At 45.6% G+C, this 13,424-nt stretch overlaps 1 protein-coding gene across 4 annotated transcripts; it reads left to right on the top strand.

Moving 5' to 3' along the window:
* Window positions 1–6,008: 6,008 nt before the first annotated feature.
* On the top strand, window positions 6,009–12,617 carry ubr7 (ubiquitin protein ligase E3 component n-recognin 7). 4 transcript variants are annotated; one of them, XM_029849594.1, is made up of 12 exons: window positions 6,009–6,147; window positions 9,393–9,526; window positions 9,629–9,762; window positions 9,975–10,035; window positions 10,246–10,341; window positions 10,423–10,476; window positions 10,652–10,757; window positions 11,006–11,085; window positions 11,252–11,416; window positions 11,492–11,654; window positions 11,742–11,803; window positions 11,956–12,617. In XM_029849594.1, the coding sequence occupies exons 2-12, from the start codon at window positions 9,410–9,412 to the stop codon at window positions 12,040–12,042; spliced, it is 1,125 nt and encodes a 374-aa protein (XP_029705454.1). In that variant the 5' UTR covers window positions 6,009–6,147; window positions 9,393–9,409; the 3' UTR covers window positions 12,043–12,617. The 4 variants fall into 4 exon arrangements, with proteins under 4 accessions (XP_029705454.1, XP_029705452.1, XP_011610125.2 ...); XM_029849592.1 differs by lacking the exon at window positions 6,009–6,147 and adding an exon at window positions 8,433–8,609; XM_011611823.2 differs by lacking the exon at window positions 6,009–6,147 and adding an exon at window positions 8,433–8,613.
* The last annotated feature ends 807 nt before the right edge of the window (window positions 12,618–13,424 follow it).

Raw genomic sequence — 13,424 nt, 5'->3', positions numbered from 1 at the left:
TCCCCCGCTGATCCAGGCCGGTTCCTGGTGCAACGAGGGGACCGGAGCCGCCAAGAGCTGCAGACTGAACTGAAAGGAAAAGAAAAGAAGTCAGCGCGTCAGCAGGTAGATGGTGTGATGCAGAAGAAACTGGACACGAAGGCCTACCTGCCCCCTCACAGACTTCCCCCAAAAGGTGCGAAGGACAGCTACATCCTGCAGGAGTACGTGTGAGCTCCCCCACTCAGCTCCTGCCCGGGTCTCTCAGCTGAGTCTGTGTGGCTGATCCAGCAGGGGCGGTGGGAGGGGGGCCTGTTGGAGGGGGCGGTTCTCGTAGATGTTCTACCGGTCCAAACCTGGAGCTCTGGGACATGGAGAGTGATGGTCATCATTTTTCACACACTGTCCCACAATCAGCAGGCAGATCGGGGGTGGCTCCGACCCAGCTGAGGGCCGAGGGCTGGACCTGCTGACAGAAGAACTAAAGTGTTCTGATGCTTTGGGACTCGTGTAAACGTGTAAATGTTCTTCACTTTTTGTTGGACTCCTGATGTAAAACTGCTCCAAACAGGCATGTGGCAGCAATGAACACACACGTGTAGACAGCAGATTTTGGGCTGAGATGAAAGAAAACAATCATCATAGAAGCTTCTTCTCAGCACCAGACGTTAGCATCTTCACCCCCAAATCAGACAGAGCAGCTTGACTGTGATTGGCTGAAAATTTTAATCAGAGCAGAGATGGGCGTGGCCTGTATTTCATATACATGTTGCTTTTACATGTACATATAAAATGTACATATAAAACATGTTTTTGCACCTTAAAAATAAAATGTTTTTATTATTCATCTTCAATTTTGCTTCGAGAATCATTGTTTTGTTAGAGGCTTGATGAAATGTCAGTTTTTGTGGTGATTTTGGAGCCCCGAAATTTGAACAGGAAGTGATAATAAGATGGTTAAAGTCAGCTTTGGCTTTAGTTTTGTCCTTTATTTCCAGATGGAATCAGAGCAGTCATGTCCTGGTGCTGTCAGGGGGGTAATGATGCTCTTCTCTTTCCATTATGGTCTGACCATGGTTGGCTGCATATCCTCCCCCTCCCCCTCCTCCAGCTGGAGGTTAAATCTCCCCAAGGTGGGCGTGTCTTCTAGCTTGAGGGGAGCTGTCAATCAAACCTGGCAACCCTTCACAAAACAAAATTGCTTTAGTCATTTTAATTATTTTAACAAGGAAATAATTACAACACCCACAGATTTGTATGTCACTATGACCAAAGTCATTTTTTTATTCCTAATTATTCCCTAATCTGGGCCATGGGGGCGCAGCCTAAGGCAGGAGCACACCTGGACAGCGGATCAGGTGTTTAACTTCACTGCGAATATTTACGTCTTCTTATGTAGGCAGAGGTTTGGATTCGAAATTTAAAAACGTACATTTTTGTTTTTTCCTCAGTAGATTTTTCTTGAATCGGTGTCCCAGTGTGGGGAAGGAAAGTGCCCAATGATTCCAAATGTTTGTCTTCCTCCCAGGTCCACCGCTGTCCGCCATCCCATGTGCTTTTGGCCTCACATGAACCCAAACCCAAACAGCCACGTGTCAGCCTGGTTATAGGAGCTGGTGTTTGTGTGCAACAATCATGACTGTGGTGCAGCTCTCGCCGGGACGGTTCGCAGCCGAAACGCAATATGGACTCTGACGTCATCTGGATATTAAAAAAGGAGTAATTGACTGCCGGGTCAGCCTTTACTGGAGACCTTGCCTTTCTAACTGGTGTAGCGTGATGGGAATTTAAAAAATAAAAAACCCGACTATTTTACAGTCCCAAATTCTGAAGTTTGCGGTCTTGCGCTCAGAGCTTTGACGCGCTGAAGAGACGCAGCTCGTCACCTGGGATGGGGGGGGGCGGCCTGTTCACACATCAGTCTGGGCTGAAAGCGCAAAACTTCTCCTCCGTTTTGGCTGAATGCCTGAAAGGGGGCTCCAGCCCCCATCCTCCGGCTCCAGTCATCTCTAGTCTTAGTCAGCACTATCAGCACCCCTGCCCATCTCCGGGGGAGTTCCACACACCTCCTGCCACATTGTTTTGTGCTCCATGCTCGATTCCCCGTGTTGTTTTTGGCTTGTTTGACCAAATTCCTGGTAATTACCTTCTTTTCTGCGTGGCCTTGCATCTGCCTGCTCATCTCCTGGTTTTCTTAACCAGGTTCCAGATCCCAGATTCACTAGATTCACCCAACTTTTAGAATCCTCTAGTGACTAGAGGATTCTAAAAGTTGGGTAACTTTCCAGCAGATTCCTTTTCGTTCAGATTTACTCTTGTCTGTCTCCTGCCTTGACCGTGACAGAAGACCAAGGAATGTAGCCACAAACTACTTCTTCCTGCTTCTTTTTAGTTTTGTAGTTCATGTTTGCTCATAGAAGCAGCTCAACCTTCAATCACTGTTGTTCTTCAAAGGTTCACTCTTGATCAAATGCTAAAGCTCCAAGGACAAACGTGCCCGTAACGGTGCGCGTATCTGCCTCGTTACGGACACTCGCTGGCCATGAATGTGTACTACAGTATGTTGGTGCATGCACGGAGATAATGGTTTTTCCGTAACGTTTTGCCCTGGATTTGGAAAACGTTGAATTCATTCTTGAAGTGTCTGAAAGAAAAGGGCTTTAATGTCTTTGAGCTTTCCTTGGTCTTCCACCACACAGGCAGGTGCTGCTCTGATCGGAGGCTGCTTTTTACTTAAGATTACTTTTTAGTGATGTTCTGGATTCTGGAGGGACTTTGACTTTTAATCTTCCAAAGCCAGGGTTACTTTGGTGGTGTGCATCTCTTCAGTCTACGGATGAAGTGCTGATCTACAGATTCTTCTGAAAAGTTAGGACCTAGTCGTCCATCACATACAGGAAGAGTCCTAAAAGCTGATTTATTGAAGTACTTTAAATCAATAACAAAAAGTGGACCAATAAAGTGTAAAAGCCAAAAAACAAATTAAATTATAATGCATATAATCTAAAAATATTCCAGTTGACCAGTGAAAACCCAGTTCCCCTCAGTTTCATCTCCTCGTCATTCATGTCTAAAACACCAGGTGGCGCTAGAGGCTCTGTGCTACCCAAATCACGTCATTGTTACGGTCAGGTGACAAAACAGGAAGAACTAGTCTCAAGGCTTCTTCCCGGAACATCGACCCATACGGGAGCGACAGCGCACCAGAATCGAACCAAAACGAACCTCCAGTTGAATTTTGACCCGAAACTTTCAGCGTAAAGGAAGGTAAGATGTGAGAAGAAAACGCATCTAAGTGGCTAACACCTGCTAGCAGAGATGCTAACGTGTTTCCGTTGAATGGACTGATTTAAAATCAGGCGGAAGAGTTTACAGAAACACAAACCTTTGTTGAGAGGACGGAGACGTACTTTACGAGGCAATAACGGATTGATTTAACAAGGTTCCATGTCGACCTTCATGCATCAAATACAATAAAATCCTCCAATGGAACCGCAGGTCCTCGGAGGTGATACCGCCTGTCTTAAACAGCTTTGGTGTCCACTCCCTGTAGCTCCCACATTAGTTGTAGCGCCACACAGTGGACACTAAATGGCACCAAATACAGAGGTGGTCGCAGTCGAGTCGCAAATAGAAACACCGCTCTCAGAATGCTGGTCTACTTGTGGTTCCCAGAGTTTCCAGGAGTAGAATGGAGGGCCGAGCATTTAGCTACCAGGCCCCCCTGCTATGGAACCAGCTCCCTGTCCAGGTACGGGAGGCTGACTCCATCGCTACTTTTAAGATCAGACTCAAAACCTACCTCTTTGAAAAAGCTTATTGTTACTAATTCATTAGTTCCAGTTACTGTCATAGACAGACAAATTATCACACTTAGGGGGTCGACTAATCGTTAGGTCACATCTTAGCTATGCTGTTATAGGCCAAGGCTGCCGGGGGTCCAGAACATGATCACCTGACAGGCCTCTGTCACCCCACTGGGTCATGGTTTCCTCTCCTCATTCCTCTCCTCTCCTCTCCTCTCCTCTCCTCTCCTCTCCTCTCCTCTCCTCTCCTCTCCTCTCCTCTCCTCTCCTCTCCTTTCCTCTCCTCATCAAGCAGACTAGTTATGCTGATTCTTGTGTAGTTTTTCTGCTCCCCCCCCCCCCCCCCTCTATTTATTTACAGGTATCGCCGCCCTCGGAGCTGCATAATGACCTCCGGCCCCGTTGAAGTGATTGTATATCATATTTTTTGTGTGTGTTTCTGTGCTCTGTGCCTCTCCTCTCCTCTCCTCTCCCTCTCCTCTCCTTTCCTCTCCTCTTTCCCCTCCTCCTCCTTCGCCTTCTCCTCTCCTCTACCTCCCCTTCACTCTACTTCTCCTCTACCCCTATCCTCTACCTGTCCTCCCCCTTCTCCTCTCTCCTTACCCAGCCGGCCATCAGCAGGAGGGTCCCCCGACATGAGCCTGGTCCTGCTCAAGGTTTCTTCCTGTTAAAGGGGAGTTTTTCCTGCCACTGTTGCTTGTCTGGGGTGAGGCGCTGGGATTCTGGAAAGCGCCTTGAAACAATTTTGATTGTATAAGACGCTATATAAATAAAGATTGATTGATTGATTGATTTAACATCCACCAGATACACTTACACCAGGAACTAGCTTTCTTCATCACTTATCATTCTCCAGTTTCTGACTCCAAGAATGACTGTGACAGTCTTTGGTGATTGGGAGCTCTTTGGTGGACGTGACCTTCACCAGGAGAGTGAAGGTCATGTCCATTTGACCTTGATTCTTGCGCCCCCTGCAGGGACTCCCCCAGTGTCACCACTATCGTTACTGGTTGACTCTTGTAAACAATGGCAAGAAACCCTTGCCCTGATGAAGAAATAAATATGGATTGTTATCTTTGCAGTATGGAGGATGATGAACTTCCGTCAGAGGATGGGATGGCTGTGCGTTGCGTTCTACCTTCTGCTCAGCGTCATGGCTGTGTACTACGTCTTTGAGGTCCACGGTGTGGGATTAGAGCATGTGCAGAGAAGCAGGCCCCCCTCGCCTCCACCGCCAGTCATTAGCTGGTCTCAAAGCATCATCAGTCGCCTGCCGCCGCTCCCTGCGTGGATGTGGGCATCGGTCTTCCTGCTGCCGTACATACAACTTTTCCTTTTTCTGTTCTCGTGCACGAGGACCGACCCCCGAGCAGTTGGATACTGCATGCTTCCTGTCTGCCTGGCACTACTCTGCAGCCGTCGCCAGGCTGCCCACAAGCTGATCAATCGGAGAGGGCCACCCCTCATAGACACATAGGACGGTTGGGGCTGAATCTACATACTGACGTGCTGATGTCACATCCTGTTTGCCCACGGCTTCGTCTGTCAAGAGGAGTGTCACGTGTTGGGACAACCTGTTGGAGTCCACTGTTTCATCCTACTGCAGAACATGAGCTGATGTTGGGTCAACCTGACTGTTGCTGTGGTTACCCACAGGCTGCTGAAAGCCCTACCTTAAAACCTTTGTTTTGGTTTCAGGGGGCAGAATGCGGCAGAACGTTGCCCTGACACCCATTACATCATGTGACTGATGTAAAGGCTCAACAGGCTCCTGAACTACGAGCACACAGGTAGCCAGTGAAGAACACCTGTATATCACAGGACACAAGGTGGTTACCAGGATGTTGTTATAGAAATAAAAGAATGTAATTTACTTGGCGTCTCAAATAAAACTGAAGTGGTTATTTATGGGTCATCGCTCTATCTGAAAATATCAAAATGTATTTATTTAAAACTTTGAACGTGTTCATAATTGAGAGCTTTCCTTTCAAACATCCACTTTTCTCGTTGCCTGTTTATGTGTTAACTCTAGGGACTAAAGATCATGACACTTTTTTTTGGCGAGTTGATGATTTAAAATATGTTAAATCTGTATAAATGCTGATGTTTACAGGGTAATGAGGGGAAGAAGCCGCTAATTGATCAGTGATGAGCAGCAGAAACTTTATTATGACGACGCGGGAACGCCTGTTTTGGGTCACGTGGTCCACACAGCTCATTGCCGTCACAAATAGAAACATTGTCTTTTTAAGTTTTGGTTCTTTTGGCTGGAGGATGCGGCTCAGCGTTTAACGGCTCCTCTGGCCCGTCGTCGTCTTCATCACTGTCCTCCACCTCTTCCTCACCTGCGATAGGTAACCAGGTAAATCACAAAGCCACAGGAAACGAGCCCGTGTGATGCTAACAGCGTAGTCACAGCTACCTTGTGTGTGTCCGCGAGATTTTTCCCGCTCTACCAGCTCGCTGAGGAGTCGCGACGCGACGCCGTTGAGCTCCTGAACAGCAGCGATCAAAGATGTCAGGTTATTCTCCACCTTAACGCTGATTTGTTCCTTTACACCGTCCCGGAATTTCAGCTCTGCCAGCAGAGCTGCTGCAGCCTCCATCTTCTTCTTCTTCTTCTTCTTCTTTGGGGGGGTAACGGCAGTTGGCATCCGTGATTGTGCATTACTGCCACCTTCAGGTCCTCTTCCTCCTTAAATCTTCTTAAACAATCCAAAAGGTCAGACATAAAAACACCTCGGGTCTCTACACATCTCAAACTGCTCTTCTCATCCCCGTCCACCACCCTCCACCAGTTTCCTCAGTACATCCATCATTCCTTCTGTATTTTGCCTGCACACTACAAGCAGTTGTTCTGTTGTTGAATGTTTCCCCACACTGCTGTTGCCAATGTCCATTTGTTTCTGTCCTATAATTTTGTTAATTTCCTTTCATTTTCTGCAGTGCTCCTCTGAGCTGCTTCCTTTGCTAGTTTGTCAGGTGTGCTGGGTCCCAGAAAAACCCAACACAAAGTCCTTCCCTGCACACTTTCCATACTCTGTGATTTTATTCATTATTGGTGAGTTTTGATGCTTCTGCTACTGAAACACCAAGTTAATGACGTCAGTATATGATAAGATCACTGTGCTGACATAAATGTTGCAAACAATTCACCAGCAATTACACTAATGTAATCAGATGTTTTTGTGTTCAGCTAAAAAATTCTGGAATGCACCAAAGATTCTGTTTGTGCCTCCTTTGAGCCATCAGTAAAAATCTCAAGCTATCTGCTGTCAAGGATAAAGTAGAATTCACTTTTAACATCTGTATTTTTCTTACTTTTTTAGTCTTGAGAGGTTGAAGGTCTATTATCTGGCTCTCACATCGGTAAACAGGACTATTGAGCCACACGCGAGTCTCGTCAACATCTGACCAAACATGCCTGTATTTACTCAAAACTGTCCTTTTGCGTCCTGTCTTTGTCTCGACTCATCTGTAGATCTCCCTTTATAGGATGAAAATCCATGTGGCCTCATAGTAATCTAGAAGTTAGTTTCATTTAACAGTTTCCTCCTCAGCCACCCCACTCTGCAGGAGTTTTTGAGCTCTCCTCCTGTAGGTCTAAGCTCACTCCGCTGCTGATCCATAAACTTTGCTCCCGAGACCTCACCTCACCTGTTTCTATATCTGCTTTCCAAGGACTGTATCATCAGTGACCCATCTGGAATGTTGGTGAATATATCACCTACCGGTACTGAGAACAGGGTTGGGCTAAACACTCTCCCCTGTGTTGTCAGGGCCTTGATAATTCTGCTCCCACCTTCACCTGAATAGGTTTTTCATTTCCAAAAAATCCTAAACCTCATTAAATATATTTCCAGTCATCCCTATTAAATGGAATTTTATCAACAGCCCCTCAATCCACAAAATGAGTGTTACTCTTCCACACCAAAGAATATGGCCATTAATTAGCTAAAACTGCCACCTCTGGCTTCCCTGCATTCTTTTTTTTTTAACAACAAACTTATTTTTCTTTTAAAATGTGACTGTGTTCATCAGTGATATAATAGATGGTCATTATTAGATTTAACTTTTTGTATTTTTAACCTTTTCAGTTCAACACAATGTAACATGTAGGCTACTCTTAAATAGTCCAACATGGTTTATTTAATGCTAAGGAGATTTGCCACCCGGAAGCTAAAATATAATGTAGTCAAGCTTTTTAAATCAATACGTCAGATGAAAAACAAAAGTTTTTCAATTTGATATAATTGTCTTAAATATTTCAGCCAAATGTCTTTATGCTTTGTTGAACTGTATAAATGACTGTTGCTTTTGTAAATGACATTTAACAATTTTAAAAATGTGAATGGTGTCTTTTCGGTGAAAATGCGTAAATAAATTAATCAAGAAGAACTACGAACTACTAACGGCAGCGACAGACGGACTTAATGGCGCAAACTCCCAGGCGCATTATTATGACGACATAATTCAATTTTTATTCCCATTCCATCTTGTTCAGCCGTACATATTAATAAGGAAATTTCATGACATTGTAGTAATAATTTAAGAGTCAATTGTGTTTTTAAGTGACAAAATAATTTTCTAAACTTTATTTTTTCGTTTCCGTTAACCTCTGACCGGGCAATCCCGCCAATTATGATCCGCGGAAATAAACCGGAAGTTTTCGTTTTAGCTAGTGTCTGCTAGCGGTTTGGATAACTCGGACCTCACCAGCGGGTCAGACTGAGTTGATCGTCAATAAAACTATCGTCTTTATCAAGTCTCCTGGTGGTTTGGACACGACACCAGTCCGTCTTCTCCCAGTTAGTGGTCCGGCGGGTCGGTAAGTTTACACTGATAGAAGTTAGTTGCGTTGGTTAGCATTAGCACGGACAGGAGGTAACTTGCATTGCCAAAGCAAAAGATGGCCTCAAACATTTTGTTTTTAACGAACACAGCGTAAAAGGCAACAATAACCCCACAATCGGACCAATACAGACTCAAAACAGCAGGTAATGGGCGAAATCACTACAAAACCTTTAATTATTAAGAAAAAATACTTGAAGTCATTTATCCACCAAACAAAGGAGGATGTGAAATTTCTCCATTGTAGAGATATTTGATCATAAAATAATGTTTGTATATCAGAAACAAGGATTTCGATGGCCCATATCTACAGACGTGAGACAAGTTAAAAATGTCAATGTTATTTAATTCTAATAATGGCTAATATCTACCAGAACCACTTGGACACTAGGAGGAGCAACCCAAAATACCGTTATGTTTCATTAAAAACAAAAAGAGCCCGCCTTGCATAAAATGAAGGAATTCTACCATTAGTTCAATTTTAGGAGTAGGTCGCTATGTATTTGGATTGTGCATTTTTATAGTCATACTTTTATGTCTTGTCAAAGAAAAAAAAAGACTTTAGACCAGCAGATTTGTTTGTGTGGCAGATATTAGTTTACTGTCTCTCAGACAGTGTTTGGAAGAAATCTGAACTTCAGGTTTCAGGAAATTACAGGTGGCGCTGTTTGACTCCAGCAGGGCCACCTGACGCTGCATGGTAACACTGGATGGAACCTAGAAAAGCTTTTTGAAGCAAATAACTTTATTTTTAAGTGGATTTTGGGCTGAGGATGTCGGAGGAGCAGACTGTGTCTCTGGTGGATGTCCTGCAGGAAGATGAGGAACTGGAGGAAGAAGCTTCAGCTGTACTGGGAGGAAGTGACTCGGATCACTGCTCGTATCCTCAGGTTGGCTCTAGTCTTCCTTAACTCTGGAACTAAATGCAGTCCACAGATTTTGATTCCTTTTGTGCTATTTACGCCTGTGTTTTTTTATATATATATATTCAGGGCTATGTGAAACGTCAGGCTCTGTATGCCTGTAACACCTGCACACCAAAGGGGGGCGAGCCGACTGGTGTGTGTCTGGCCTGTTCATACAAGTGTCACGAAGGTCACGACCTCTTTGAACTCTACACCAAAAGGTCAACACTTGGGTTTAAATTTATCATTCTATCACAGTAGTGCTGCATGCAGACCCCACCCTCACAAGTCACACACACACATACACACTTGTGTGGATAGTGGAAACACACTGACTGTTCATCCAGTAAATTCAGAAGGCTCAGATCATGTTTGAAAGGTGATTATGATCCGGATGTGTTTCTGACTTGATCATCCTCTGTGGTTCCAACAGGAATTTTCGCTGCGATTGCGGAAACAAGAAATTTGCTGAGCTGAAGTGTAAACTCTTCCCTGTGAGTGTAACCTGTCCTGTGGTAACTCGTTAAATCCTCTAATTGTTAACAGGCTGTGGTGCTCTCGTTATTCTTATAAAATCACTGTGTGAATAAATGTAATTGATCCAAAACACTAGTGTTCAGCGGAGCTGTGCATCCGTCTCAACATTTGGATCACAAACAGGAAGTGCTTAACACAGGTTCTTGTGTGTAATGGCTCTGTTGCAGGAGAAGGACAGCGTCAACAATCTGAATAAATACAGTCAGAACTTCTTTGGACTTTATTGCACTTGCAGTCGACCTTACCCCGACCCTGATGACCAGGTGAGGTGATGTCGCAAGGTCACATGACCAGCAGGTGTGTTTGCCCATCACTACCCGTCTGTTAATGTTTGTTGTGTGCAGGTGGAGGATGAGATGATTCAGTGTGTGGTGTGTGAGGACTGGCTGCACGGACGGGTGAGTCTAAAACATCACTGCCGCCCTGATGATGATTCTGGGTACTGAAATGGTTCACCTACACTGGTTCTACACCACTGAAAAGTGCTGCCCACTAGAGTTCAGTCACTTGGAGGTGACTGGTGGTGTGGCGCCCTCTGGTGGTCGTTGTCACTTACCTCGCCTGTGTTTGCAGCACTTGGGCTGTGTGGTTCCAGACAGTGTGGGGCTCCTGGAGATGATCTGCGAGTCCTGCATGAACAAAAACACATTCCTTTGGACCTACGCCGCACACTTGGCAGGTATTCCTCCTCAGATTTTCATTTGTGTCCCTAGTTTATCACCTTCGTGTTCCCATGGGGATGGCAACACATGCTATGTTTCGAATCCACTCCAGCATCATGAAGTGTGTTCATGTTGTTAGCTGCAACATCCTCAACATGTTTTTTGTGCGTCCGATAAATTGACTCAATAAAAGGCCCTCCTCTCGCTGTCCTCCACTTATTCTCTCACTGTTGTCCACTTCCTCTCTCTCTGTCGTCCACTTCAGTTTCTGGCACAGACATACAGGTGAAAAAGGAAATGACAACAGACGAGTCCAAGAGAGATTCTCCTAACGAGACAGCAAAGGTGATGGTTGCCACGGTGACAGTAGCTCAATCTTAAGGGTGGCGGAGGGTTGGTGTCTGAGGAGATGATGGCTCGGCGGTCAGCCAGCACGACATGACGATAGACGAGACACATTACTCCAGGTAAAGTGACGACTGTCTTTAATGTGCTACAAATCCTTGACCAGTCTGACGGGGACATCCAGCCCAGCTGTAAGCGCAGCCGTGAGGACTTGGGATCATGCTGCAGGTTGAAGGAACTGCCTGTGATTGGTCAGACCAGAGTCCAGTCGGGTGCGGTGTTTCTGCCGTCGTCATGGCGCTCCAAACTTTGCACCTGTCAGAGCTGCCTGGTAAGACTTGTCCAAGCCTCTGTTGGTTGAGGCGGCAAATTACATCACCGAGGTGACGCTCTGCGTCCTTTTCAGGAGAACCTGTCGGCCACCGGACTGTCCTTCCTGATCGACGAGTCGGACACAGTCCTCGCCTACGAGAACAAAGGGAAGACCAGCGAAGAGACGCGCCAACATGATCCTCTGATGTCTGCGCTGGACAACCTGAACCGGGTCCAGCAGCTGGAGATCATTCATGGTATGCTACAGTAGGAGTACCGCGTGATGCTGAAGTAGCTTCTGGTGCACATGGTGCTGTGGCATAACACTTCCTGTTCGTTGTCAGGGTACAACGACATGAAGAGTGACCTGAAGGACTTTCTGCAGACATTTGCAGCGGAAGGAAAAGTGAGTGTGATTCCACATGAACACATTAACCCACTACTGCCATTACCTGCTGGCTCATGATGCCTGAGCAGCATTCTTGGAAAACAGGTCTCATTCGTCTTCAATGTTGGCAAAACTTGATGCCACGTAACCACGGGGTTTTCCTGTGACAGGTCGTGACCCCCGATGACATCCATCAGTTTTTCGAGCAGCAGCAGAACAGGAAGAGACAACGGTTTGACAGCGGCCACTGCATCTGACGACCTTTGACCCCTCCCCTCGTCATCATCATTATCATCCCTCCTACTGTTGAACTAGTGGTCACTTCCTGGGAGTTTTCAACACCAGCAACCTGTAAAGAATCTTTAAGCATATTGTAGACTCGGTGGCCTGACTGAGTGGTCACTGGTGGTGTTCAGCAGCACCTGCCCAACACTGGCTCTGTAAAACCACCACAGAAACAGATGCTGCCCTTTCCCATATTGTTTTAGTGCTTTTAAACCACTTATTTTTAGGCATTTGTTTCATGCAACACTACACAACTTTACACACCATAAATAGCATCGACTGCATACGAACTACAATGAAGACTACATCAACATGCCCGACACAGGGGCGGAGCGTCTTGGGGGCACGCCCCCCTCGGGGGTCGTCGAATAAAGTTCCTGTAACAATTATGTGTCCTGCAGGTTGACGCTGCCATCTTGTGGTCGGCTTTTGTAAATGCGGTTGCCGTGTTATTTTATGGTTGGCCAACAGTTAATCAGGCGGTGGTTGTTTGGTTACCACTTGAGTTTCCGCCTGTGCCAGAAAGTAAAGATGTGTTCAAAGTTGATCTGGTCCTGATTCTTGTCTCCTGTAGCACCATAAATTGAGTAACAGGCTGGAAAACGACCTCAGCAGCCACCTGATATTTCTGTGTAGGATGAAGAAGAGACCTGATGTTTCTGTGTAGGATGAAGAAGACACCTGATGTTTCTCGGTGTAGGATGAAGAAGAGACCTGATGTTTCTGTGTGTAGGATGAAGAAGAGACCTGATGTTTCTCGGTGTAGGATGAAGAAGACACCTGATGTTTCTCGGTGTAGGATGAAGAAGAGACCTGATGTTTCTCGGTGTAGGATGAAGAAGAGACCTGATATTTCTGTGTGTAGGATGACGAAGACACCTGATGTTTCTGTGTGTAGGATGAAGAAGAGACCTGATGTTTCTGTGTGTAGGATGAAGAAGAGACCTGATATTTCTGTGTGTAGGATGAAGAAGACACCTGATGTTTCTGTGTGTAGGATGAAGAAGAGACCTGATGTTTCTCGGTGTAGGATGAAGAAGACACCTGATGTTTCTGTGTGTAGGATGAAGAAGACACCTGATGTTTCTCGGTGTAGGATGAAGAAGAGACCTGATATTTCTGTGTAGGATGAAGAAGACACCTGATGTTTCTGTGTGTAGGATGAAGAAGAGACCTGATGTTTCTGTGTGTAGGATGAAGAAGACACCTGATGTTTTCTGTGTGTAGGATGAAGAAGAGACCTGATGTTTCTCGGTGTAGGATGAAGAAGACACCTGATGTTTCTGTGTGTAGGATGAAGAAGACACCTGATGTTTCTGTGTGTAGGATGAAGAAGACACCTGATGTTTCTGTG

This window comes from Takifugu rubripes, chromosome 16 (genome assembly GCF_901000725.2).
Source record: "Takifugu rubripes chromosome 16, fTakRub1.2, whole genome shotgun sequence".
NCBI lineage: Eukaryota > Metazoa > Chordata > Actinopteri > Tetraodontiformes > Tetraodontidae > Takifugu > Takifugu rubripes.
Note: the sequence above shows the minus strand (reverse complement) of the source record. Positions and strands in the feature narration are given on the sequence as shown.